The following is a 24569-nucleotide window of genomic DNA, read 5'->3' on the forward strand; positions in this document are numbered from 1 at the left end:
TTTTCTAAATTGGCACTACAGAATTTTGGGAAATCCACCTGATATGTCTGGATGGAGTTAGACAGCAGTGCCTAAGAGAGGCTAGGCTTGGTTTTGTAAAGCTGTCAACTACGTCTTAAGGCCATAATGATGTGCAGTTACTAGCTCTAAGTGTTTAAAAGAGAAAGCTCTTAAAATGTTTGATTTGTCTGTTTTCCACTTTTGTTTAAAGATTTTTATACTAATTTATAATTTATTACCAGGTGTAATGTGAAATATATACTAAAAATGAAAGTTAGTGATCACTGTAATTGGCACAGTGAAGAAAATGGTCATTTTATTATAACCTTGTTATTAAATCAGTGACCTTTACAGTTAAACTTTGTAAATATAATTGCATTAGCTTCATTTAAATGTGCACAGTGGGATTAATCACATTCATTTTTCCCTAGCCTAATTCTGCTTTCAGTAATGGACGATAAAAAACAGACATGGAATGAAAACTGGTGGCTTGAAAAGCATCAAACTGGATTGAGCACAAGCGTGATTACAACACTTTTCTACATCGTACTTGAAAGAAAGCAGGAGTGATGCACAAAAGAAGCTATTTAGACTCAATTGAGCACACTAAAGAACACTCTCAGCAGAAGTGATGTAAGAATAAGAGTGGTTTGTGTGGGTTGGCCCATACATGTGTATTTTGAGAGCTTGCTACAAGTGAAAGGTGAACATATGTGTATAAAATCACCTTGAATTAGATTCAGGATTTACCACCAAAAAAAGAGCTACTTCAAATCAGATAATCTTATGTCAGATCAAATTTGATTGTTATAAAACTTACAATCTACTGTCCATGACTTGCAGATTAATCTTAACAATTCTGTGGATTTCCCTTTATCTCATGTTTGTATTAACTTCTTTAAGGTGATTATACCATGATATCCTACTAAGGATTTAGCTGAGTGCTGTGAGGGTGTTTATGTGTAAGGTCAGAGGGAGCCTGCAGATGAATGCAGCCCATGTGCAGGCAGAGCGGGAAACAGAATGATTCACTGACCTTACAGCCCTAAGAAACCTTCTGCCTCTGTCCAGGGTGCTGGACTACGCTGCATAATTTCTTCCTCCTCCTCTTCCTCCTACACAGAACCAACTCAGACTCTGCTCTTCATACAAGTGCTATGAACCCAAACCCTCAGGACCCGTTTGGCATGAACCAGCAGATGGGCAGAGGACCTCCGCAGCGCAATGGTGAGAGTATCATACACACTCAATCAGAGCAAAGATGCCTTCAGAGAGAGGATTTACTTTGTGTGCCTCCCTGACAGTGTTTATTTTTTTGTTTTGTGAGTAATATTTCGACTTAAGAAGACCTGTACTTCAGCTCCATCATTAAGATATTTGTTTTTTCATCCACTGCGCAGATGCAACATGCTGTAGGTGCTCATCTGTACAATTTTAAAGTTAGCCATAAATTAGACATTTGAGGTTTTTAACCTTCACTGTGCAGAATGATCCATCTGCCAACTTTAAGGTACATGTAGTCAAGAGGATGTTCTATCTGTTTACACACGTGTGATGTGGACTTAAATCACAGAAATACAGTGCTTAACAAATTTGTTAGACGAGACATTTTTGTAGGTGATCTACTATCAAATCACCAGTTTATGAACAAAGATGCAGCCACCTCATTTCAGTAATGATCAACTCAATCTGCCAAGAGCAGTGCAAATTAAGGGGATGAAAACAAATGGACCTGATGAGTGTGCGAGTAATCTACTGTAATAACAGCATGGCAATTCACAGCAGGGAGAGTGAGCAGAAGGAGAATCGATATGTTTTTGGGTAAAATCTTCTGTCAGCCAGTGAGAAATGCTGTTCTCCAGATTTTGACAGCTCAGATGGAGTGCAGGATTCATCCAGAGAGAGGCTGCTTTATATTACAAACCAGAAGGAGGGACATAAACCTGGAATCTGTCTTTAACAGCTGACCTGTCGGATGTCTAGAAAAACACAGAACATTAGTCAGATTCTGACTGATTGTGCTAATAAAGTAACTGCAGCTGTGTCACAGGGATAAGACTTACCTCACAGAGGCTGTGGCGTGGTCTGCAGCTCTGTCCCTGTGCAGAAATATGGTTAAAACATGAACAACTGAAAATTGCAGCACTCTAAAAAGTACCTTTGCTTGCCTGTATTCTCCTCCTCCTTCAGACCTTTTAAAATCAGCTCTGTTGCATTAAAATGGCAATATTGAGGAGCAGAAATATGCAGGGCTTGGTTCTTAAGATTCAGAGTGAGCACTCATTTAAGAGTGAAGGAATGGATCCAAAGCTTTGGTGCTGCACTCACAGCTCTGAGAAGTCCACCTGCAGTGATAATGCTCTTGTTCTAACAGCTACCACAGTAATGTTAGCCAAACGGTTAAATAGCGCCATAAATAGCAGTAATTACCTCCTGCAAACTTTAGTAACTCACAAAATCAAAGTTGAATTATTTGACTTCTCTCTTCCCAAAATGTTGTCCTATTAAATAAAAAATGGAAAACTCCCAAGAAATATGGAATAAGGCCAGCCGCAATAACTCTGTCCATTCCCTTCCATTGATGACTTGTTTGTGTGCCTCTTCAGTAAATCAGTAAAGTTTTTGGTGCTGAAAGAGGGCTTTATTCTGGCATAAGCCATTAGATAATCAGGCCCTAAATCTTATTTTGGGAACACAAGTCAAACACAGTTATTAAGTGACTTATTGTTTAAAAAAAAAAACTGGGCTACTCATTCAAGCAATCAGAATTTCATGGTATAATTATAAAAACTGATATTATCGTTCTGATTTCCCCCAATTTTAGCTTAAGTGTGCATACCCTTTTTAAATTCTATACTTTAGAAATTGTAGCTAAACCACAACATGCTTGGTCTAGCATGTGCAGCTGATGTGTGAGGCAAACCTGTGTTTTCTCTTTTCTGAGAGAAAGTGTGAATGACCGTGAGGAGCAGAACTAACAGGATCTATCAAAAGAAAGAGTCAGATGAATTAACAGTGTGAAACACACCACCAGCAAGGCCAGGAAATAGTCCAGTGAGACTTATTAGAACCCACTTGTGTATTGAGCCACTGCCTCTAACACTTATCCAGTGCATTATACATGAGAGTAGAAACCTAGATCATTGCAACAGAGAGCTGATGTGTTTTACTCACGCAGAGTATGCAGGCCGCTTCTATATTAGGCCCATGTCCTTGTAATCATGCTAGTTTATGGTGTTTGTGTTTCTGGTCATTTATTAACAGAGAACACAGTCCATCCAGCCAGCTGCATTTCAGGCCACTCTGGGCTCAGTCACACAAACCAACATCAGCCCTTTGTTGGTTTAAAATGGTGTGTTTATATGTCTTTAACTGGGACAAAGAAAAAGATTTAACTCCAAGTCAGAGAACCGACGTTCCTCCCTCTCTTGGCACTCGTCATTCCTTCACTTGTGCTTCTTTGTAATCGTAGTGCTGATGAAGTGTGGAATGGATGAGAGAAGTGCTCCTCCAGTGGATTACTGCTCTCTCTATTTAGCCAACACATTCAAACACCATATTGCCATAAAATCTGACCCAAGAAAGAGTTTCATAAATGCATACAGGGTTGATGTAAATTACAACACTCACTTACAGTGGCTCACCTTATACCATAGACTATATATATAAAAGATAGATGTAACCACTGTGACCCATTAGTTTCTGTATGCATGGCGTATTGCCTGCTGATGAGTGGGTGGAGTACTAAGTTAATAGCTATTGTTAGCATGCTGTATCTATAGTGTGTGTGCATCGCACGGGTACATATGTACACTATGAGTGCCAACTGACAGACTAATAAAATACCACAAAATTGAAGCACAAACTTCTTGGATGCTCTATGCGACACACTAAGCTAAGTAATATTTAGTCCATTAAACGGCCCCAAAATTTACAAACAGCACACATTGTCAAGAGGTTAGCGAGGTGAGGCCTAGCATGCAGCAATGGGCTACAGCTTTGTCAGCCCCCCCTTTATAACACAATCCAAACAGGTGTGTTATGAAGAGGGAAACCATCCATAGAGACCAAAACTAGGCTGTAAATGTGCTTTTTAATGATGTAAAGTGTGGCATTTAAAAATGGGAATCTTTGGATTTGGCTGGCTTTTGGAGCAAACCTCATTAGAGGAACTGCATCTTAAGATTCCTGAAAAGACAGAATTCATAAGTTTTTAGTTTCCCACTGCAGGAAATATTTATTTAAAGATGCTCAAACTGTTTAACGTTGTAGCTATATAAATGAATCTGTAACAGAGATTAGGTTGATTTTTTGTTTTTTTGTTTTTTATTTCCCCAAACATGAAATAAGATGCCTGTGGGGAAATCACATAAATACACAGTGCAGTCTGCTTGCACAGCCAGTTGTAAACGTAAAACACATACTGCACATTGCTCCACAGGCTTTATGTCATTTCCTCTAACAGAGGCCTTGAGATGGAGCAACACTGCGTCATGGCCCCATGCATGAGCGCGGAGAGCTGTGAAGCTCCAGGGCCTCGTTGACACCTCTCAAGGCTTCAGCAGGCTTTGAGTGGTGTTAAGCCCTGGCTGATTAAAGAAGCATCTAACTAGAAATTACGGTGTTGAGTCACACTGGAGGAATAGGTGGAAACACTTTGGGGAGATGAGTTCAGCTACAGTATCTAATTGTGAGATTTCTTTTCTGCCAGTTGTTGTTAGTAGAAAAGGAGCAGCCTCTGCAGCTGACAGCGCTCTGATTGCTGGTATGCTCTAGCAGTAGACAGTAGTATTTTCTTCTTAATCCTGAACAGTTACAACACCCATATTGAGTGCATTGGACAGCTTGATCCCAGCCAGGGACATTAGCCAACCATTTTCCATCCCAGTTGTCCTGTTTCTGTCCTAATTGCAGCAATGAGCCACAGCGACTAGACAACCTTTAAAGGGGAAATGTGATGATGCCAGACTGTTGTCATGTCTCATTGTCCCAATGCTGTGTGCTGTCTCTCAAAATGAATGAACCTCAGAGAGAATGAGAAGGACTGGATGGGCGATGAATCCAACTGGATTTCTGTGGATCCTGAAATTTCTTTGAAAAAATGTCTGAAATGTGATCATCTGAATTTTAGTCATTAAAATGTCCTCAAAGCTATTTAAGATTTAGGTCTTGAAAGTTCAGTGGATTTATACTTCGCACTACTTTTACCTTACATTAATACTACCTGACCAATATGGTCTAAGCCCCATGCCTCAAAACAGTTCTGACCTGTGGAGATGTGTGTGGAACTTCTGGTTCTGTGATGTCTAGCGTGGAATTGATGGCAGTGGGTCCTTTGTGTTCTGTGGGTTTCCAGATGCTGCCTCCATGCATTGGACTTATTCCAGTGTATCCCATTGGAATCTGATGCAGTTTGGAGGCCGGGTCAATGCCTTGAGCTCTTGATTGTGATCCTTGAGCTGTTCCTGAACAGTTGCTCTGGTGTAGTGGGGGGCATAGTTGTGCTGGGGGAGGTCACTTCAATCTGGGAGTACCGTTACCATAGGGAGGTGTGTGTGCCAAAGTAATATCCACATGAATGCTAGTACTCAAGGTTTTCAGCAGAACATTGCATGGTACAGAAAGTTTTATGTTAGTTAATTCACTTGTCAGTGGTTTTAATGTTGTGCCTGATCAATATTTGAAATTGCATTAACTAAATCATTAACACAGAATTTATAAAACTGCAAAAGGAAGCTAACATTATACAAACATCCAGTAATGCAAACTGCGTAGTCTGCATTTATAAGATATGTCTGTGTAGATTCTCAGTCATCCAGGTCATAGTAGTCTCTGGAGCTTGAAAAAGGCAACTGGACTTCTTTTTGTTTCTTGAAGACGTTTCACCTCTCATCCGAAAGGCTTCTTCAGTTCTCAACCAAAAGGTGGAGAGACCCAGGTATTTAAACCCCTGTGGGCGTAGTCCCCTGGAGGTGGTTATGACCCTCTATTGATCATGTGCGTGAACACATGTGCCCAGGTGTGAAGGGGGCGTGGGTCATATTTAATCAGTGGTTTCAGTTGAAACCAATTTAGGACTCCGCTCCATTGTTTCCTGTGGCCTATTGAGGTCATTTATAAGAGCACCACCAGCTAGTGTGTTGTTGGGTGTGAACTATCGTGGTGTCTTCTCTCAAGAAAAAAAAAATATATAAATTTATGTAGGAGTAGAGAACAATGTTTAGTGCTTGGTTGAAAGATGTAGAACATTTGTAACAGTCTGCACCCTGTCAACAAAAAACATGGGGAGCATCACCAAAGTCCGTGCTCAGCACAACACACTGCAGCAACATTAACGTCTATAACTCCAGTCAGTGATCTGTAATTAGCGGCAAAGCTGAAGTACTTTAAGGATTTCACACAGACTTTACTTTGCAAATAATTATGGTGCAATGAATTGTCTTTATGCTCTTCTTAAACTTTTTGCTTGTAAGCCTGTGAAATGGGACTAAAATTGCAGTCATTAAAAAAAAACATCTTAAATTGATCTTGCTAAAATCTGCAGGAACCCAGAGCAGCTCAGCTTAAGTTTGAGCAATGAGGAAATCTGAAGCAGAAGAGAAGAGAAACAAACTATTTTCCTAATAAGCAACAGAAGTGCTTCACAGGAAGTGGTGGTGCTCAAAAGGAGAATTAGGCAGAGAATAGAGAAAAGTTCTGTGAAAAAGACACAGGCATGTGGATCTGGCATTAAGTCTACACAAAGGAGAAATAGAAAGCATCTTTGTGGCATGAGAAAAACAACGGTCCTTTCTGAACCCAACTTTTCTTCTCCCTCTTTGATTAATAACATGATGCCAGATGCCCAGCTGCTGTTTTTGAAGCTGCACAGTAATTGCAGTATGCCAAAGGGCCCGTTACTGTCAAAGGGGATAACAATTGCATGAGGAAAACTGGGATTACTCAAACAGCTGGTTAATATAGAATATCCTCTAATGTTCCTCTGCCTTTGCTTTTTTTTTTTTTGTTTGTTTTTCTGTGTTTCTTCGTTGATCATCCCTCCCCCCTTCTCCATTTCCTGTTTGTTTCTCATGGAGGCTGGCATGCAGCTAGTGTAAATGAGGCAGAGGTGGACAGGTCTGGAGATGGTAAGTTGTACTTTCCTTCAGTAAAGAAATATTATAATTCATGTTAGCTTTACTGCAGGTAACATGTTTAAATGAATGTGAACCTTTCCCTCTGCAGTCTTTTCTTTCCCTACCATCCCTAATGAGGAGAATCTAATAGGTGTCAGTAAGCCCCTACCCAAGCAGCTGTGGGAGGCCAAGAAGGTGAGATGTTTGCTCTCTTTTTACAGTGACTCTGTCTGTGATGTCTACCACGGGGTGTAGAAGTCAGTTATCACTACGGCTGCAAAGATTATTTTGGTAGTTGACTAATCTGTCAGTTATTTTTTTCCAATTAGTCGATCAGTCAACAACTATTTCAGTCCTACCTCACCTGTTCATGCCTGCCCACCTGTGAATGTCACCTTGTTGTCTCTTCTCACAATTCTTGCATATTAAAGTGAATCCAATTTTTATTTTTAAATGAAAATGTAATGTGCAAATAAGTAAATAAAAATGGCCTCTGTCCAAACGTTCAAATAAGGCTTCAAATGAAAAAGTTTTTTCCATCCAAAATACCTGAAAAGTTTACAGATCGTTGAGTTCATGAAGAGGTTTACTATTCAGAATGAACACTAATATTATTGTTAGGGAAAAAAAGGAGACAACGTAACTGATCCTATTACCCCCATATCTTCCTGTGGTGTATTGTAGTTACAAAATCATGTACGTGGTTTTAGAATATGATGCGTCAAAATTAAAATTCCACGTTGGCTAATTTTTGTAGTCGACATCATCGATTATGTCGACGAATCGCTGCAGCCCTAGTTATCACCTGCATATCTTGGCTTCATCTTCTCTTACGTCTGGTTGCGTTGACACCTTGGATTCCTGCCATGACTCATGAGAGACTGCAGGTCAAACCAGTCTGCTCATTCTGGCTGCCAGTGCGCGATCATTAGCAGCTGACACAAATTTGTGGAATTAGAAATGGTGAAAATTACTGCATTCACAGTGCAAACAAGGAACAAGAAATTATTTAAATATACAAACATCAAGATGGTTATTCCAGGCCCTGTAAGGTATTCTCGAAACACAAGCAGTCACCGTTAACACCTGCACAGTAGGTTAGATGAAGCAAATTACATGTAAGACATTTATTTGTGTCCCTATTGTGTTTTAAACCTGAACCTTCAGACAGATATTGGGCTGTCTGATCATAGCATTCTTGAAATCATTTGAGCACCACAGCAGAATCACTCAGTTATTTACCCCCCCCCCCCCCCCCCTTTTTTTTTTTTTTTTTTTGCTCAATTTGTGGAATTTAGGGGGATTTGTGCTCATTACTGGATGAATACACTGGTCTGATACAAAAACCACTCTCAGCAGAGATGCTTACTGTCTTAAGCTTTTGTGCTCTGGTTTTGATGTCCTTGCAATCCCTATTTATAGCATTTTCTCACACTTTGTGTTTATTGAATGAAATCATTTCTATGGAAAATTAACATTTACAGGTGGCCATCTTTTCCAAGCCGCAGTTTATAAACATAGTTCTCCATTGCTGTTCATCAAATGCAGTCTATAAATAGCTGTATTTCACTTTATTTCACGCAGTCTAGAAAAAGGCTGGCAAGTGAACAAGACACAGAAGAGAGATACACCTGAAGTTAGCACATCTTAATATTGCTGCTATTTGTAATAGTAACACTGAGAGGAGACTCAGAGACTTAGAGAGGCGAGCATATCCCCCTTGCTCTCTCATGACCACAGGCAGTTTCACTTCAACCTCTAATTGAAGTTATAAATGCTGTGAAGCTGCTTTGACATGAGGTGGAGGCTCCACTCGTCTCCTCACAGAACTCTGCATTTTGTTTTAACATTTTGTTCTGTAATGTTGCATAATTGCTGATGTTTCACACTCAGTCAGCTTAAGTTGATGATGTGGCTAAGTTTGTGTTAAGGTCAGTGGCTTCTGTCATGTTGCCGTCTTTTTGCCACACTGGGGTTATCTTTGATTGAAGACAATCTGTAACCAACCTTTAAATAATTTTAACATAAAATCAAAATGCAGGATTGTTGTTACTTGGTTTCTGCAAGGAGTATAAATAAATGTTCAAGGTTTTTGTTACTTTTGATGATGTATCAGTTATTTTTTGCATTTATATTTTTTTGTGTTTCTGCTTCAGGTCCAGACTCTGGCATCTAGGCCTAAATCATGTGAAGTGCCTGGAATCAAGTAAGTCTAAGGAGGGTCAATGTATGTTTTTTCTGCTGTTTTCTTATGGTTGTAAATAACTTCCATATCGTCATCCTGTGATGTTTTACAGAGATTTTATAGTCTGTCATTTAAAATAGGCCGCAGGCGTTCCACGGGCAGTGACAACTGCAGCGGATCTAAAGAAACAAAGGAATTCTAGAAATGAAATGCCACACATTCCTGCTGCTTCAAACAGGATGTCCTGTACACCTTTAACCTTTTAAAATAAGAGGAAGAGCATTATTACGACAATCACATGCCATTGACATTGTTCAGCAACATTTTGCTGACACTACTTTCCTTCCACCACAAACCACCTCCGGTGTCATGTCATGAATGGACATCTCCAATATTGCTAGGAATTTATTAGCAGAAGCCATGTTGTACCATGCGGCCAGTAACTGGGACAGATATAGCTTATGTTTTAATGATACAGAATGCAGTAACAGCTTTTGAAGAGCCTTTATAGACTGGGGGGTTCTTGGAAAGATGTCCCTGTTTAACATGGAAATAAGAAAGACAGAACATTGGGTACCAGGTGCCAAGCTGTTCTGTTTATGGAGGCAAGCATTTTTTTTTTTTTTTGTAGTCTGGGGACAGACGAGGCATAGTTGCTGCCCGTATGCTATGAAATAGAGAGTGGGTGGGAAAAGAAGAGACAAGAACAAGTGGAGGCAGTCAAATCGGAATGGTTTCAGATTAACAGTGTTGTTCCTGGTGTCAAATCAGTTTTCTGTCTACCTTTGTTGCAGTATATTCCCATCTCCAGAGCAGAACCCCAGTCTGTCTCACTACCAGGGCCCGTTAAGTACCGGTGGCTCATTGCCTGACCTCAGCAACCTGCAGTTTCCCTCTCCGCTCTCCACCCCGCTGGATCCTGATGACAACAGCGGGTACCCCAACATCAGTGGGGGAAGCAGCACCGGAAACCTGCCAGCTGCCATGATGCACCTAGGCATCAGTAACTCACCAGGTGGGTGGGATTCAGCTTTTATTTGTGTGTGTGTGATTTTAATCTTTACTGAGTTTTCATTTTACTTTTTAGATAATTACTTTTTTTGATTCGATTTGTCTAAGGGCCAGAGCTTTGAAGTTCTAGATCAAGGGTGAAGTTCTTTTGTTGTCTTCTATAAAAGAAAATTGTCTGGCTTTAACAGCATAAAAACCAAACATGGTAAATGGACATGGTAAACATGACAATAAATTAGAAGATGCTTGAAAATCAAGCATCTCACAAGAGCATTATTTAAATTAAAGCTGAAGAATTTTAAGGTGTAACACTCACACATTTTACTCTGTGACTACACTCAATGTGCAGCATATACAGACCAAAGAATGCATCTTTTATGGAACATTTCTTGCATAGTGTAGTGTGAATCACAGAAAAAACAGACTTTAGTTTTGGAGTTGTTTCCCTTGAGCTTTTGAAACCAGCACAGCACTCTGAAGCTTCAGGCTTTTCACGATTCTGAAGTCATTTCTGATGTAGTGGTAGGTGATCTAAAACAAAATGCAAAAGCTTTATTTCTACAGAAAAGGATCCACATACCTTGCATAAAAAAATAACTAAAAGCCTACCAATCTATTTCTGCAATTGTGGAATAGATTCTCTTGGGGCATTCATGCCACTCTTACACTCATTGTAGCCACTTTGTTTACAGTGTAACTGTAATAGCAGCTGAATCAACTGTCCGCATGTGTTATGGACTCATTTGAGCCACGTGGAATGTGCATAAATTCCAAACAAGTACCTCTCACTTTATATGTAACAGACGCAGGATCAGTGAAAACAACCCCACAGATACCTTCTGTTGTTCCTGCAGGAATTGCGCATTATGTTGCCCAGATAGAGGTGTAAAGAAATGTTTATAACTTTCACAGTCTGACCTCCCTGTACCTCCTTTCATCACATGACAGAATCAAAGAGAATCTCATGTGCAACCAACAAAAAAATGTCTCAGAGTGTGCGGCGCGAGGAACGCAGCTGTAAGCTTGACCTGCGACTGAACCAAGGCTAAAGATTTGAGCCTCCAAAATAATTATTCATAAACTTCTTGGTAAAAGCATAATATAAAATTGATTCTGTAGCAGATCTCTCTTAACCCCTTAACTGGCAGCAAATAAAATCACCTGAAACAACTACATAACACCCTCTGGTTATTATTGGCTCTGAACAACCCATTTCATAGCCTATTAATCGGCTGCGTCTGGTCCGCGGGCCGAATGAAGTGCATTTATATGGCAGGCTAGACCCGCTTATTTTGACTGACACCTCATTCGGCCAATAATGTTAAGAAATGGGTTTCCCAGAGCCAATAATACTCAGAGGGCGTCACGTAGCTTTGTCAGGTGATTTGGTGCAGCCAGTTACATGATTGGCCGAATGACGTGTCAATAAAAATGGGAGGGTCTAGCCTGCCATATAAAAGAGACTACAAACGGCCCGTCACCGGGCCCTTGCCAGTTAAGGGGTTAAAAAAAAAAAGAAAAAAAAAAAGATCATGACATTTCTCCAGGCACTACGCAGATAAACATTGCTGCTTTCATTTGTCCTTGCAGCATTTTCATCCTGATTGTGGCATATTTGAAATTAGTAACACATGCTTTTGTTGGATTTTTCTTTCACCTTTGTGACTTAAAACTTGAAGTATTCTGAACTGAAACAATCTAGATGGGTGAATAGCTGTACTGATGAGAGGGAAAATACAGTCAACTGAATACTTTATTTCTGTTTTTGCCACTGTTAGCTGCTGTTTGTGGCTCTAACTGCACTCTGACACTTAGTGAATAAACTCCCATACAATATGAGAATGTAATCAAACTGTTTATCAGAGGGTAAGTGTGATTTTTAGAACACTCTGGCCTAACATTAGCTCACATAATGTTAGCTTATAACCAGCTGTTGTTGTTCAGCTGGCTCGTTGTCAGCTGTCTGGAGGGTTTAATCTGCTGACAATAAGTAATTGTGACAATATCTGGAATAAATAAACATGTTTATGCACATTTTCATGCATTAGAGCCCTGATTTGAGTTCAGAAGTTGAGGCTTGAGGTGATGTTTATTAAGATGCTGGTCACATCTCTTTCCTCACATTTTCTCTGCTTTGGTGAAGGGGAACCCTTTCTCTGATGATAAAACTTCATATCTGGAGTCTGAAGGTGCAGACATGAATTTAAATGTCTCCACAACACACAGATGCCTACCACTTTTCTACGTGGCTGGTCTCTAGCTGCATGCATAAAACACGATTAGTCAGAAGGCAGGTGTCCTTCCTGTCCACTGTATTTAAATATGGCGGGGCAACATTGCGGCTTCCACAAACCAGTGCCCGATCCTGTGTATTTTTAATTCTAAGTTTATGAGAATGCGTCAATTTGTTGGAAGATGTAATAATATCCTGATCTATGTATATTTATGAGGACATTCTTTTTATCCTGCTAAATGACCTCAAAAAAATGACTGACTGCACCTTTAAGTTAAGAACCACAGCTCCAGTGATTTGAGCAAATTCCATCTTTCCCTCTCTGCCAGCCAGCCATACGTTGCTAACTCATTAAAGGATCTCTCTGTCTCCGACTTTCTCACTCTGAACTCTGCTGGCTGATCTGATCTCACCCACTGCTGCTCCCTCTCAGTCTTCCCTGTATGTATGTTGTGTGTGTATGTGTGTGTGTGTGTGTGTGTGTGTGGGCTCCCACGTTAGACACAGTTCAGCTTGGCAGAACACCAAAGTGACAGAGAAACTTTGACCCTCCTTTGGCTTGCTACAATCAGCTCCTTTCTTTTCCATCAGTCCTCTCATTTTCCTCTCCTCCGATCGGCTTCTTTCTCTCTATTTCCCCATTCACACAATAAAGTCTAGTGTTGTGAGTTGGGGACTGGAGAGCATCCTGGAAAAAAGTACACATGCATCACCAGTACCTCATCATCTCCTCATTTACACCCTACTGGGTTTGAAGCTTGTCTGATTTACTAGTCCTTGTGTTGCTGTCTTTACTGTCCCTGCAGGTCTCTCCTCCTCTTTGAGTAATCCCTCAATCCAGGCTTCCCTCAACAACTGCCAGCTGCAGTCTTCACTCAGCAATCCCTCCATCAACTCATCCCTGCGTCTGTCCAGCAACTCCCCGCGGCGAAGGCCAGCTCCTATCAGCCCCCTCACCCTGTCTCCTGGAGCTGAGCAGCGCAGGAGTCTGGCCAAGCAGCTGTCTCCCACCATGTCCCCCTCACTGTCCCCCATCACACAGGTACACTCACCTCACATTCCTCTGACAAACACAAAAATATTAATATTTTTATATAATGGCTGTGCTTAAAGATAAAATAACAAAAAATTATTAATATAATAATTTTTGCTTTGTATGGAACGCTGGTAACTCCACTGTTATTTCAGTGTGTAAACTACTACTGTTAAAAATACTAATATTGGATTCTAAACAAGTAAAATTCAACATAACCATATAAACTATGATAGAACCCAAATTAGTCACTTACAGTGCAAAAAATACACTGGTGCCATTGCTTTTATCCTTGGTGTGGTGGAGCGAGAGCAGTGAGTAATGACACTACAATCAGAATAAATAAACTTCAAGTCTTTATTAGACTTGTAGTTGGTCTTTAGTGACTCCTGCTGGCTCTCCCTGTTCTGCATAGGGAGTCGCTTTGGATACCAGCAATATGCCAAGGGAGCCACCCCCGCCCTATCCACTTTACCAACAATCCCAGCATGCAGTGGACCAGGGCCGACAACGCCAACAGCAGCAGCCACCACAACAACAGCAACAGCAGCCTGTTTCTCCGCTTCAGAGCATTCCACTAGACTTCAACACGAGCCAAGTAAGAGCTGTGAAGAGCGTCTTTGTCAGGGTGTGTGTGCACGAACAGCAGAATGTTCCCTACACACGTTCAGTCATATCACAAAACAACAGTGTTTGTAGTATATTATTGATTTTCATTTTTTTTCATAGTAGCTTTTGAAGAATAGATTCAACATTTAAATTGTAACACAGGCAAAGCTGAGCCTTTACATTTTACTATGGAGTTTGTTTTCCCTGCAAAATAGGCCTAAAAAAGATAAAAATAAAAGTTCCCTCATAACCCTAGAAGGTTATATTAGGATTTGCTCACTATTTTTTTTTTTGCATCAATCAACACTAAATATCCATCTTTTTTTTTTAAATATATTCGGAACCAGAAATACAATCCCTAATTTAATTTTCAAACCATTTTGTCTGGATTAAGGTCAAGTGCTTTCTGCACTGTGAAGTGCAAAGACCTTTGCAGATCTTTGATTAAAATGGTGACAAGGCCCAAATCAAGGATAGAGAACCACATGGTAACCTTTTAGTGTTCACAGGAACACACTGGTCTCAATCATAGTGTCACCAGCAGGGAGGGGTTTGAACAAAAAAGGAAGAATGCAACCAAATACAGGGAGGTCCTTGAAGAAAATGCCTTCCAGGGGCATTAAGACAACTGTTTGACTGTTCTTGAGAGTGGTATAAACTCCACAGAGCACCTGTGGGGAGACCTGAAGATGGCCAAATCACAGAGTATTTTTATCAATCTGCTTTATATACAAGAAGAATGGGCTCAAATTTAAGTATGCTTGCAATGATCATGGACACACCTGGGAAACACCTTCTACTTCAGTGGTTTGTCCATCCATCCATCCATTCTCTTCTGCTTATCCGGGGCCGGTTTGCGAGGGCAGGAGCCTAAGCAGAGAAGCCCAGGCTTCCCTCTCCCCAGCCACCTCCTCCAGCTCATCCGGAGGGACCCCAAGGCGTTCCTAGGCCAGCCAAGAGATATAATCTCCCCTGCGTGTCCTGGGTCTACCACGGGGCCTCCTCCCGGTGGGACATGCCCGGAACACCTCACCCAAGAGGCATGCAGGAGGCATCCTAATCAGATGCCCGAGCCACTTCAACTGGCTCCTTTCGATGTGGAGGAGCAGCAGCTCTACTCTGAGCCCCTCCCGGATGGCCGCACTCCTCACCTTATCTCTAAGGGAGAGGCCAGCCACCCTTCGAAGGAAACTCATTTCTGCCGCTTGTATTCGCGATCTTATTCTTTCGGTCACTACCCAAAGCTCGTGACCATAGGTGAGGGTAGGAACGTAGATCGACCGGTAAATCGAGAGCTTCACTTTTAGACTAAGCTCCCTCTTCACCACGACAGACCGGTGGAGCGTCCGCATCACTGCAGAAGCAGCCCCTATCCGTCTGTTGATCTCCCGCTCCCTTCTCCCATCACTCGTGAACAAGACCCCGAGATACTTGAACTCCTCCACTTGGGGCAAGAACTTGTTCCTGAGCTGGAGATGGCACTCCACCCTTTTCCGGCTGAGGACTATGGCCTCAGACTTAGAGATGCTGATTCTCATGCCAGCCGCTTCACACTCAGCTGTAAACTGTTCCACTGCAAGCTGGAGGCCACCCCCTGATGAAGCCAACAGGACCGCATCATCTGCAAAGAGCAGAGATGAGACTCTGAGGCCACCAAGGAAGAAGCCTTCCACCACCTGGCTACGGCTAGAAATTCTGTCCATAAAAATTATGAACAGAATCGGTGACAACAGCCAGCCCTGACGGAGTCCAACACCCACAGCAAACGAATCCGACTTATTACGGCTATACGGACCAAGCTCTCACTGCAGTTGTACAGAGACTGATTGGCCTGCAACAACAGGCCAGACACCCCATACTCCCGCAGGACCTCCCACAGGATACCCCAAGGGACACGGTCGAATGCCTTCTCCAAGTCCACAAAGCACATGTAGACTGGTTGGGCAAACTACCACGCCCACTCACATATCCTTAAGAGGATAAAGAGCTGGTCCAGCGTTCTGTGACCAGGATGAAAACCGCATTGTTCCTCCTGGATCTGACGTTCGACTAACGGACGGAACCTCCTTTCCAGCACCCTGGCACAGACCTTACCGGGGAGGCTGAGGAGTGTGATCCCCCCTTAAGTTGGAGCACACCCTCCAGTCTCCCTTCTTAAAGATGGGGACCACCACCCCAGTCTGCCAATCCAATGGCACTGCCCCAGATCTCCACGCGATGTTGCAGAGGTGTGTCAACCAAGACAGTCCTACAACATCCAGAGCCTTCAGGAACTCAGGGCGAATCTCGTTTACCCCAGGGGCCCTGCCACCAAGGAGTTGTTTAACTGCCTCAGTGACCTCACCCCCAGTGATGGTCAAGTCATCCCCCTCGTCCCCAGACTCTGCTTTCACTACAGAAGGCGTGTCAGTGGGATTCAGGAGGTCCTCAAAGTATTCGTTCCACCATCTGACTATAGCCTCAGTTGAAGTCAGCAGCACCCCACTCGCACTATAAACCATGTAATTGGAGCACTGCTTTCCCCTCCTGAGTCACCTGACGGTTTGCCAGAATCGCTTCGATGCCGTCCAAAAGTCTTTTTCCATAGCCTCACCGAACTCCTCCCACACCCGAGCTGCAGTCCGCTTGGCCTGCCGATACCTGTCAGCTGCCTCTGGAGTCCCACAGGCTAACCAAGCCTGATAGGACTCTTTCTTAAGGTTGATGGCTCCCTTCACCTCCGGTGACCACCATCTGGTTCGGGGGTTACCACCACAACAGGCACCAAGCACCTTGCAGCCACAGCTTTGAGCACCAGCCTCGACAATGGAGGTGCGGAACATGGTCCATTCGGACTCAATGTCCTCAGCCTACCTCGGAATGCTGTCGAAGTTCTGCCGGAGGTGGGAGTTTAAGATCTCCCGGACTGGGGCTTCTGCCAGGTGTTCCCAGCGCACCCTCACAATACATTTATGTGCGCCAGGTCTGTCCAGCATCTTCCCCCGCCACCTGATCCAACTCACCACCAGGTGGTGATCAGTTGACAGCTCAGCTCCTCTCTTCACCCGAGTGTCCAGAACATACTGCCGCAGATCTGATGATACGATTACAAAATCGATCATCGACCTGCGACCTAGGGTGTCCTGGTGCCGTGTGCACTTATGGACATCCTTATCAGGGCTTTGAAATTATGCTGGTGGCAGGCACATTTTCCACCTACTCCACCACTCTGCGCCGTCTACTTTTTAATTTTCCTAAAAAGAAAATTTTTCCGCTGTCTCCATTTCCAGCGCCATGTGGATGCACGGGGCAATATTTACGTTCTTTCAATCTGAGCCATTTGATTGGTTCACGACTGCCATGTGACTATTCATATCGTCTGCTGTCGTCATGGGTTTGATCTCGTTCAGAAGGCGCCTGCTACTTTGACATGCCCCCCTGCTACTCCAAAACAATTTGAAAGCCCTGCTTATGTTCGAACATGGTCTTTGTTATGGACAAACTGTGGTTTGCACAGAGGTCCAATAACAAAACACCATTCGGGTTCAGATCGGGCAGACCATTCCTCCCAATCACACCCCTCCAGGTCTCACTGTCATTGCCCACGTGAGCTTTAAAGTCTCCCCGCAAGACTATGGAGTCACCAGATGGAGCACTCTCCAGCACCCCACCCAGCAACTCCAAAAAGGGTGGGTACTCTGAACTGTCATTCGGCGCATAAGTGCAAAGAACAGTCAGGACCCGTTCCCCAGCCCGAAGGCGCAGGGAAACAACCCTCTCGTCCACCGGTGAAAACTCCGACGTACGGGCAGCAAGCCGGGGGGATACAAGAATACCCACCCCAGCTCACTGCCTCTCACTGAGGGCAACTCCAGACTGGAACAGAGTCCAGCCCTTCTCCAGCAGACTGGTTCCAGAGCCCAGGCCATGCGTTGAGGTGAGTCCAACTATATCTAGCTGGTATCTCTCAACCTCACGCACTAGCTCAGGTTCCTTCCCCAACAGAGAGGTGACATTCCATGTCCCAATAGCCAGTCTCGATAGCCGGGGATCGGTCCACCGGGGCCTCCGCCCTCAGCCACCTCCCGACACACACTGCACCCGACCCCTACGATGCCTCCTGCGGGTGGTGGGCCTACAGGAGGGCGGGCCCATGTAACCTCTTCGGCCTGCACCTGGCCGAGCACCACGGGCTAATGCCCGGCCACCAGACGCTCTCCCTCAAGCTCCCTCCCCAGGCCTGGCTCCAGGGTGGGGCCCCGGTAACCCTATCCCAGGCAGGGTAAACTGTTCCCTTGTTGTTACAAACATAGGGGTCTTCTGAACCGCTCTTTGTCTGGACCCTCACCCAGGACCAGTTTGCCATGGGAGACCCTACCAGGGGGGCAAGCCCCCAGGCAACATAGCTCCTGGGATCCGTGGGACACACAAACCAAACAATGACTCTCCTCCGTCAAACCCCTCCACCTTATCGTGGTGGAGGGGTTTGATGGAGGAGAGTCATTGTCATTATTTAAAAATTGTTGCATTAATACTAATACTCATCCAAACTATGAAGACGTACATATGGAATTATTTGGTTAACAAAAAAGTGTTAAAAATACCAGAGCAGGTTTTATATTTTAGATTCAGCAAGGTATGTATCTCTTGCTTAGATGACAGCTTTGCACATCTTAGCATTTTCTCACTCAGCTTTATGAGGCAGTCACCTGGAATGGCTTTCAGTTAACAGCTGTGCCTCGTAAAGAGTTAATTTCTTGAAGTTCTTCCCTACTCAATGTGTTTGAGACCAGTTAGAGTCAATATACACTGAATAGCCCTATTTGAGTAATGTTCTAATCCATATTATGGCAAAAACTACTGAACTAAGAAAAGAAAAACGACAGTTTTGATGAAACTGGCTCTCATCAGGACCGCCCCAGGAAAGGAAGACCAAGAGTTCCCTCTGTTGTGCAGGAAGAGTTCTTCAGTGTTACCAGCCTCAGAAACCGCAAGTAGCACACACATCTCAACATCAGCTGTTCAGAGTGGACTGTGTGAATCTGGACTTTATGGTTGAATTGCTGCAAAGAAGCCACTTCTAAGGAAGAACAACAAGAGGAAGAGAATGGCTTGGGCCAAGAAACACAAGGAAAGGACATGAGACCAGTGGAAATCTGTCCTTTGGTCTGATGAGTCCAAATTTGAGATCTTTGGTTCCAAACGCCATGTCTTTGTAAGATGCAAAAAAAAGTGAGCAGATGGTTTCTACATTTGTAGTTCCCACCATGAAGTATGGAGGAGGAAGTGTGATGGTATGGGGGTGCTTTGCTGGTGATATATTCAAAATCGAAGGCACACTTAACCAGCGTGGCTACAACAGCATTCTGCAGTGACACACCATCCCATCTGGTTTGAGCTTAGTGGGACCATCGTTTGACCCTAAAAACATCTCCAGGCTATGTAAGGGCACCATACGTCGTCATGAAAAGAATTGATTCCTTTCTAAATTTTATGTTTTCTCAAATTTTCCCTGACAGCCCAACAATTTGGCAGCTCTCTTCAACGACCCCTTCATGGAGCCACAGTTCTCTAATCGCCAGAACAAGACTATCCCCTATCAGGTGAAGACTATTAAACTTGTAGATGTGCTATGAGCATGTTTAATGTCAAAGTAGAGTGTTTTGACTACAAAGAAACACACTTTTCCTTTCCTTTAGTAATCAATGAGATTCTTGTTGCAGTGCTATAAAGTTTTTATTGTACTGAGAAAACTGCACAACTTGAAGGTATCACATCAAACATTGCCAGGGTGAACATGACACCACTTCAGCTCCTTGATTCTTTGTGTTTTCTCTTTCTTTCCCTTTTTAATTCCACCATCTGCCGGCTAGTTGGATCAGTTCAGTCTGTTGGAAAATACAATGAGCTCCTCAGCAGGGGGGTCTTGCTTCGATCCATCGTCCTCCTCCCTCTATTACTCCCAGGCTGCTCAGTCAGGGATGGGTGGCAGCCACGGCACCCTGCAGGACCACATGCACATGAGGTCCAATATGTTGTACTCCAACTGCAGCGGAGGACTGCCCAATATCATACTGACTGGTGAGTCTGATGGGTCAGTCAGCTGTTGTCATGTCTGGATTTTGAAAACATTAAAACAACCAATATGCATAACAAACGGTCAGTGGTTGCCAGATTGATTGGGCAAAGAGTTTGGTGGTAGAATGTATTAATTACCCAAATTAAAGCTTACAAAATATTTTAAAATTATACAAAGAATGAAACACTACACGACCAAAACTGTAAATCTGCTCTGAGATTTTGTTACTAACAAGCACTCAGTTTGGCACAGGGAGTCATCACCAGGCTGCCCATTCTCCTTTTTGATTGGATGCCACATTTTATTTATTTATTTTTTTTGCATTTTTGGCCACAGCGGCTTTTTATGAGCAGTGGAGGGAGACAGGAAATGGGGGAAAGATACAGGGGAAGACACGCGGGCAAATTGGCGTCAGACCGGGACTCGAACCTGCACCGCCCGCACCGCAACACAGCATATGTATGTGGCCGCCGGCTTCACCACTAAGCCACCCGGGTGGCCATAGTGCCACATTTTGTTGCTACTGTGAATAAACACAGTCAACATCTGGTTCATTCACATTAGCAGAGCTGTGAAGTATAGCTTTGAAATAAACTCTTTCCTTGAGGAAAACACCTGTTAGCTGTGAGTAGCACATTATCTTCCCTTCATGTGGTTCCAGTTGCCTGAGTGCCGTCTGCAGGACAGTCCAGTAAAGATGCAGCACGATCAGAACCGAAGCAAATCAGTCTCTTTTTTTTTTTAATTCTAAACTTCCAAAGGGCAGGCGCAGCTCCTCCATTGGTTATTTTGCTGCATTTCTGGTTTTCCATCTGCCATTATTGTTCTTGAATGTAGCCCAAGGCCCCCCCTCCCTTCTGTTAGCATACTGTTTTGCTAGCTTACATCAGCCTGTGCAATTATTAGTGTTACAAATCATCTGTTTCACAAAATATTGTGTGTCATGAATGTTGAAGAAAGTTAGTCGTGCATAATTTCTTGTTCTGTCTAATCGTGTTTGCTCATGTGGTTGGAACTGTGAGTAAAAAGTGTGCTGCATTAACACAGACTCCCTCTCAGCGTAGCCTCAAACTGATTTGTATTGATTCTACTGAAGACATTTTGCATTTCCTTAAAGTGTACTTAGTAACGCACACAGATGAGACCTTGAATTTTCAGTGTTCACTCTGTATTGTTTCATCAAAATAGGAGTGTTGTGTTGATATTCCTCACTGAAGGAAGATGTTTGAACTTTTTTTTTATCTGTAACGTGTATGTGCTTGTATTTTGTATTTTCTAATGGCTTTCTAAAGCGACCTGTCCTGAGTGAAGCTGACAGCAGTGACAGGGGAAGTGAAGGAAACATTCACCATTATCCGTTTCTCTCTCAGATGACTCCAACCCGAGTCTGTCCAAGGACATCAGCAGTGCGCTCTCCACGGTGCCCGAATGTTTTGACTCAGAGGTAGGCTTCCCGTTGGAGGACGAGCTGCGCATCGAGCCCCTCAGCCTGGATGGACTGAGCATGCTCAGTGATCCCGACATGGTGTTGCCAGACCCATCTGTGGAGGATACTTTCCGCAGTGACAGACTTTGAATGTGAAAAGCACCACACGTGTAAAGAAACACACACATAGACACACACACAGATTTGCAGTGTATAGTGTACAAATCTGAATATGCATGCAAACAGTCTGTATATGGCCACTGTGCATGCATCCACTGCCACTAAGATTGATGAAATGTGAAAGACACAAACATGGTCATCCCCACTTTTAAAGAAGGAGACTTGTGAACAAACACTGTTTACGCCTGCTCTGAGCAAAGTTCCCCTCGTGCACGCTTGAGCTCATCTTCCTCACGTTGTTTGAAATGATGCAGTTTTTGGGATCTGAAGCAGTTCCAGCTCTGAGATCCCCGCACCCCAGCCCCTCCAGACCGCTTCTCCCCTCTCAAACCAAAAGGAAGCCCGAGAGGAGCTCGAGTTCTCCCGCTTCTTTCACTCATCACCAGCTCACAACACCCTCCACCCACCCCACCCCAAGCCATGGCAACATCATCGCCATGGTTACACACCATAGCAACCCCACTGCTGCGCTGAAAGGCAACAGAAATGCCAGCACACGATTTACGTTTCCTAAAATGTATGAGCGAAGCCCAGAGCTGTGATGAAGTCAGTTCTCACAGCTGGAGCAGCAACATCTGCATGATTTTTATTCTGCAGGTAAAGTCAAATCCAGCTGTGCAGTGGCTACTTGAACAATCATGGAAGAAAGGAAGCTTGCAGGGATTTGAGCTTTGCCAGTGTATTTTGTATATGGTGATAGATGATTTTTGAGATGTTTGCCACAGACATACATGCTCACATATATAAGCCTCAGTTTCAGTGTGACTAGAATGTATTTACCAACCTGAGACAAAAAGGGCAAACTGTTTACAAAGAGGACATTTTAATATTACTACTAAAGACTTTAGATTTGTGAATTTTCTAATTGAGAAATCCAGTTCTGAGACGTTTTGTTTGTTTAATTGCAATTTGGATGGATCTCCACTTTTGTCAGTCACACGCGAGTCGGCTGTGATTTTCTTTTTTTTTTTTTTTTTTTTTGTCTGGCACAGTTCAGACAGCACTGGGACAAAGGAACATCAGAGTCTGTTTAAAAGGAACTTCACACATTTTTGGAAAATAATGTACATTCATTGCATATGATTTTATTTTACATTTTGTACTGACCTTGTATCGGCGCTTTGAATCTTGTTTTAAAAAAAAAAAAAAAAAAAAAAGGGCATGCGCTGTGCAACTGTGGATCGATTATGTCCTGGATGTCTTTGCATTCTCTTCTATAGCAGTACATGAACTCCCCTCCCTCCACCAGTGCTCTGTGGCTGAAGCTGCTGAGTGGGTCAAGCAGAGGCCATGTAATCACGTGGGCATCGGACATCATGTAACATTGCACTTAACGTCTTTTGCACTAATTGGTTTTTATTGTGTAAGAAGCCAAAACCCAAAGAAGCAGAATGAAGCCATTACTAAGAAACCTTCTGTGACTAAATCTGTATTTTCACTACACATGCACTTGTTTCAGAAGGGCAGCAGGGGTTTGATTTTGATGTGAGATGGATTTTTTTGTTGTTGTTGTTTCCTGGGCTTTGATCAGGTGGTCCAATGAAAATGTTTTTGTAAAGAGCTCAGATTTACAGATGATTATGTAATGAATAAGTCATTTAGTGCCCTCTAGTGTTTGTTTTAGTAAAGTTAAAAAGCTATTATTTGCAGCCTGCTGTTTTACCTATGCAACTTTTCAAAGAGTAACTGAAACCTGTTGAACAGGTGCAACTTGTACTTTATGCAGTATGACAAGGCTCACTGATTAGCTCAGTGGGCGGGCTCAAGTTTTGCTAGAAGTTGCGATATTACATAAGTCCGGTGTCCACAGTGTGTATTGACTCTCATGAGCATTTGCAGTGACTGATGTAAAGGAACTTGGAGGCGTCGTACCTGCACTGCGTGGACTGGTGGCTTCTTTCCGTGTATCAAAGAGATTCAGTGTCATTATTTGTCAAAATGAAAATGAAGAGGGGTGCTGGGGTTACAATGAGGTTGTTTTCTAAAGAGTTTATATTCAGTTACCTGCTCTCTTGTTAACTGTGTAAAGACAGTGGGTGAGTGATGGAACCACGTAGCAGTTTATTTCCTTTTCATTTGTCTGATCCTTCCCGTGTACCAGCCTGTTTCCTGCTGGCTTAATGCCTTCTGCTGCCTTACTTCCTTACTTTGTTGTATTTCATATTCCAGCAGTAGCGTCCATCAGCTAATCATCCCTTTAGCTTTAGCTCTGTTTGGTACTAACTGCCTGTGGTTCTTTTCCATCACTTAGTCTATTTAATTTGTGTTTTTCGTTTTGGTGTCTTACTTTTTTTTTTTTTAGTTGCGTATGGAAATGTACAGTTCTGTTATTTAAAGAATGTTTTTGTCCACTAGTGTTACTACTTTTTTTGTAATGTCATTTGAGTTTTTGTTTTTCCCTAAGATATAAAAATTTTATTGGTTTGTATCATATGTTATAGTGCTTATCTTTCTGATTTAATATAAACAATAAAACTCTATACTGCCACTAGATGGCAACGGTGTGGTGTCGCTCACATTTACACATCCAGCAAACCACATGACTGAAAAGAATATAACAATACCCACGAATGCTGACAGGTTAGTTAAAGGAATGTCTGGTTTTATTGCTTCTTTCTTTGTACTGAGGCGCTCTGTAAATGCTAAACAAACTAACAGACCACCACTTAAGGAAGTCATGTTTAACCACAGGTTATTTTCAGCTAATTAGTTCAACACC

The 24569-nt window shown here is 42.9% G+C and overlaps 1 protein-coding gene across 2 annotated transcripts in view; it reads left to right on the forward strand.

Annotated features, from left to right (window-relative positions):
- crtc3 (CREB regulated transcription coactivator 3) overlaps positions 1-24290 on the forward strand; it is a 50001-nt gene extending 25711 nt beyond the window's left edge. For both annotated transcript variants that reach the window (XM_030720957.1, XM_030720964.1), the window contains 10 exons: positions 1124-1227; positions 7089-7127; positions 7225-7310; positions 9272-9321; positions 10095-10315; positions 13351-13586; positions 13993-14175; positions 19685-19768; positions 20039-20246; positions 21615-24290. In XM_030720957.1, the coding sequence (XP_030576817.1) occupies positions 1124-1227; positions 7089-7127; positions 7225-7310; positions 9272-9321; positions 10095-10315; positions 13351-13586; positions 13993-14175; positions 19685-19768; positions 20039-20246; positions 21615-21820 (1417 nt within the window). In that variant the 3' untranslated portion in view covers positions 21821-24290. The remainder of the gene's footprint in view (positions 1-1123; positions 1228-7088; positions 7128-7224; positions 7311-9271; positions 9322-10094; positions 10316-13350; positions 13587-13992; positions 14176-19684; positions 19769-20038; positions 20247-21614) is intronic.
- Positions 24291-24569: the final 279 nt, after the last annotated feature.

This window comes from Archocentrus centrarchus, chromosome 3 (assembly GCF_007364275.1).
Source record: "Archocentrus centrarchus isolate MPI-CPG fArcCen1 chromosome 3, fArcCen1, whole genome shotgun sequence".
NCBI lineage: Eukaryota > Metazoa > Chordata > Actinopteri > Cichliformes > Cichlidae > Archocentrus > Archocentrus centrarchus.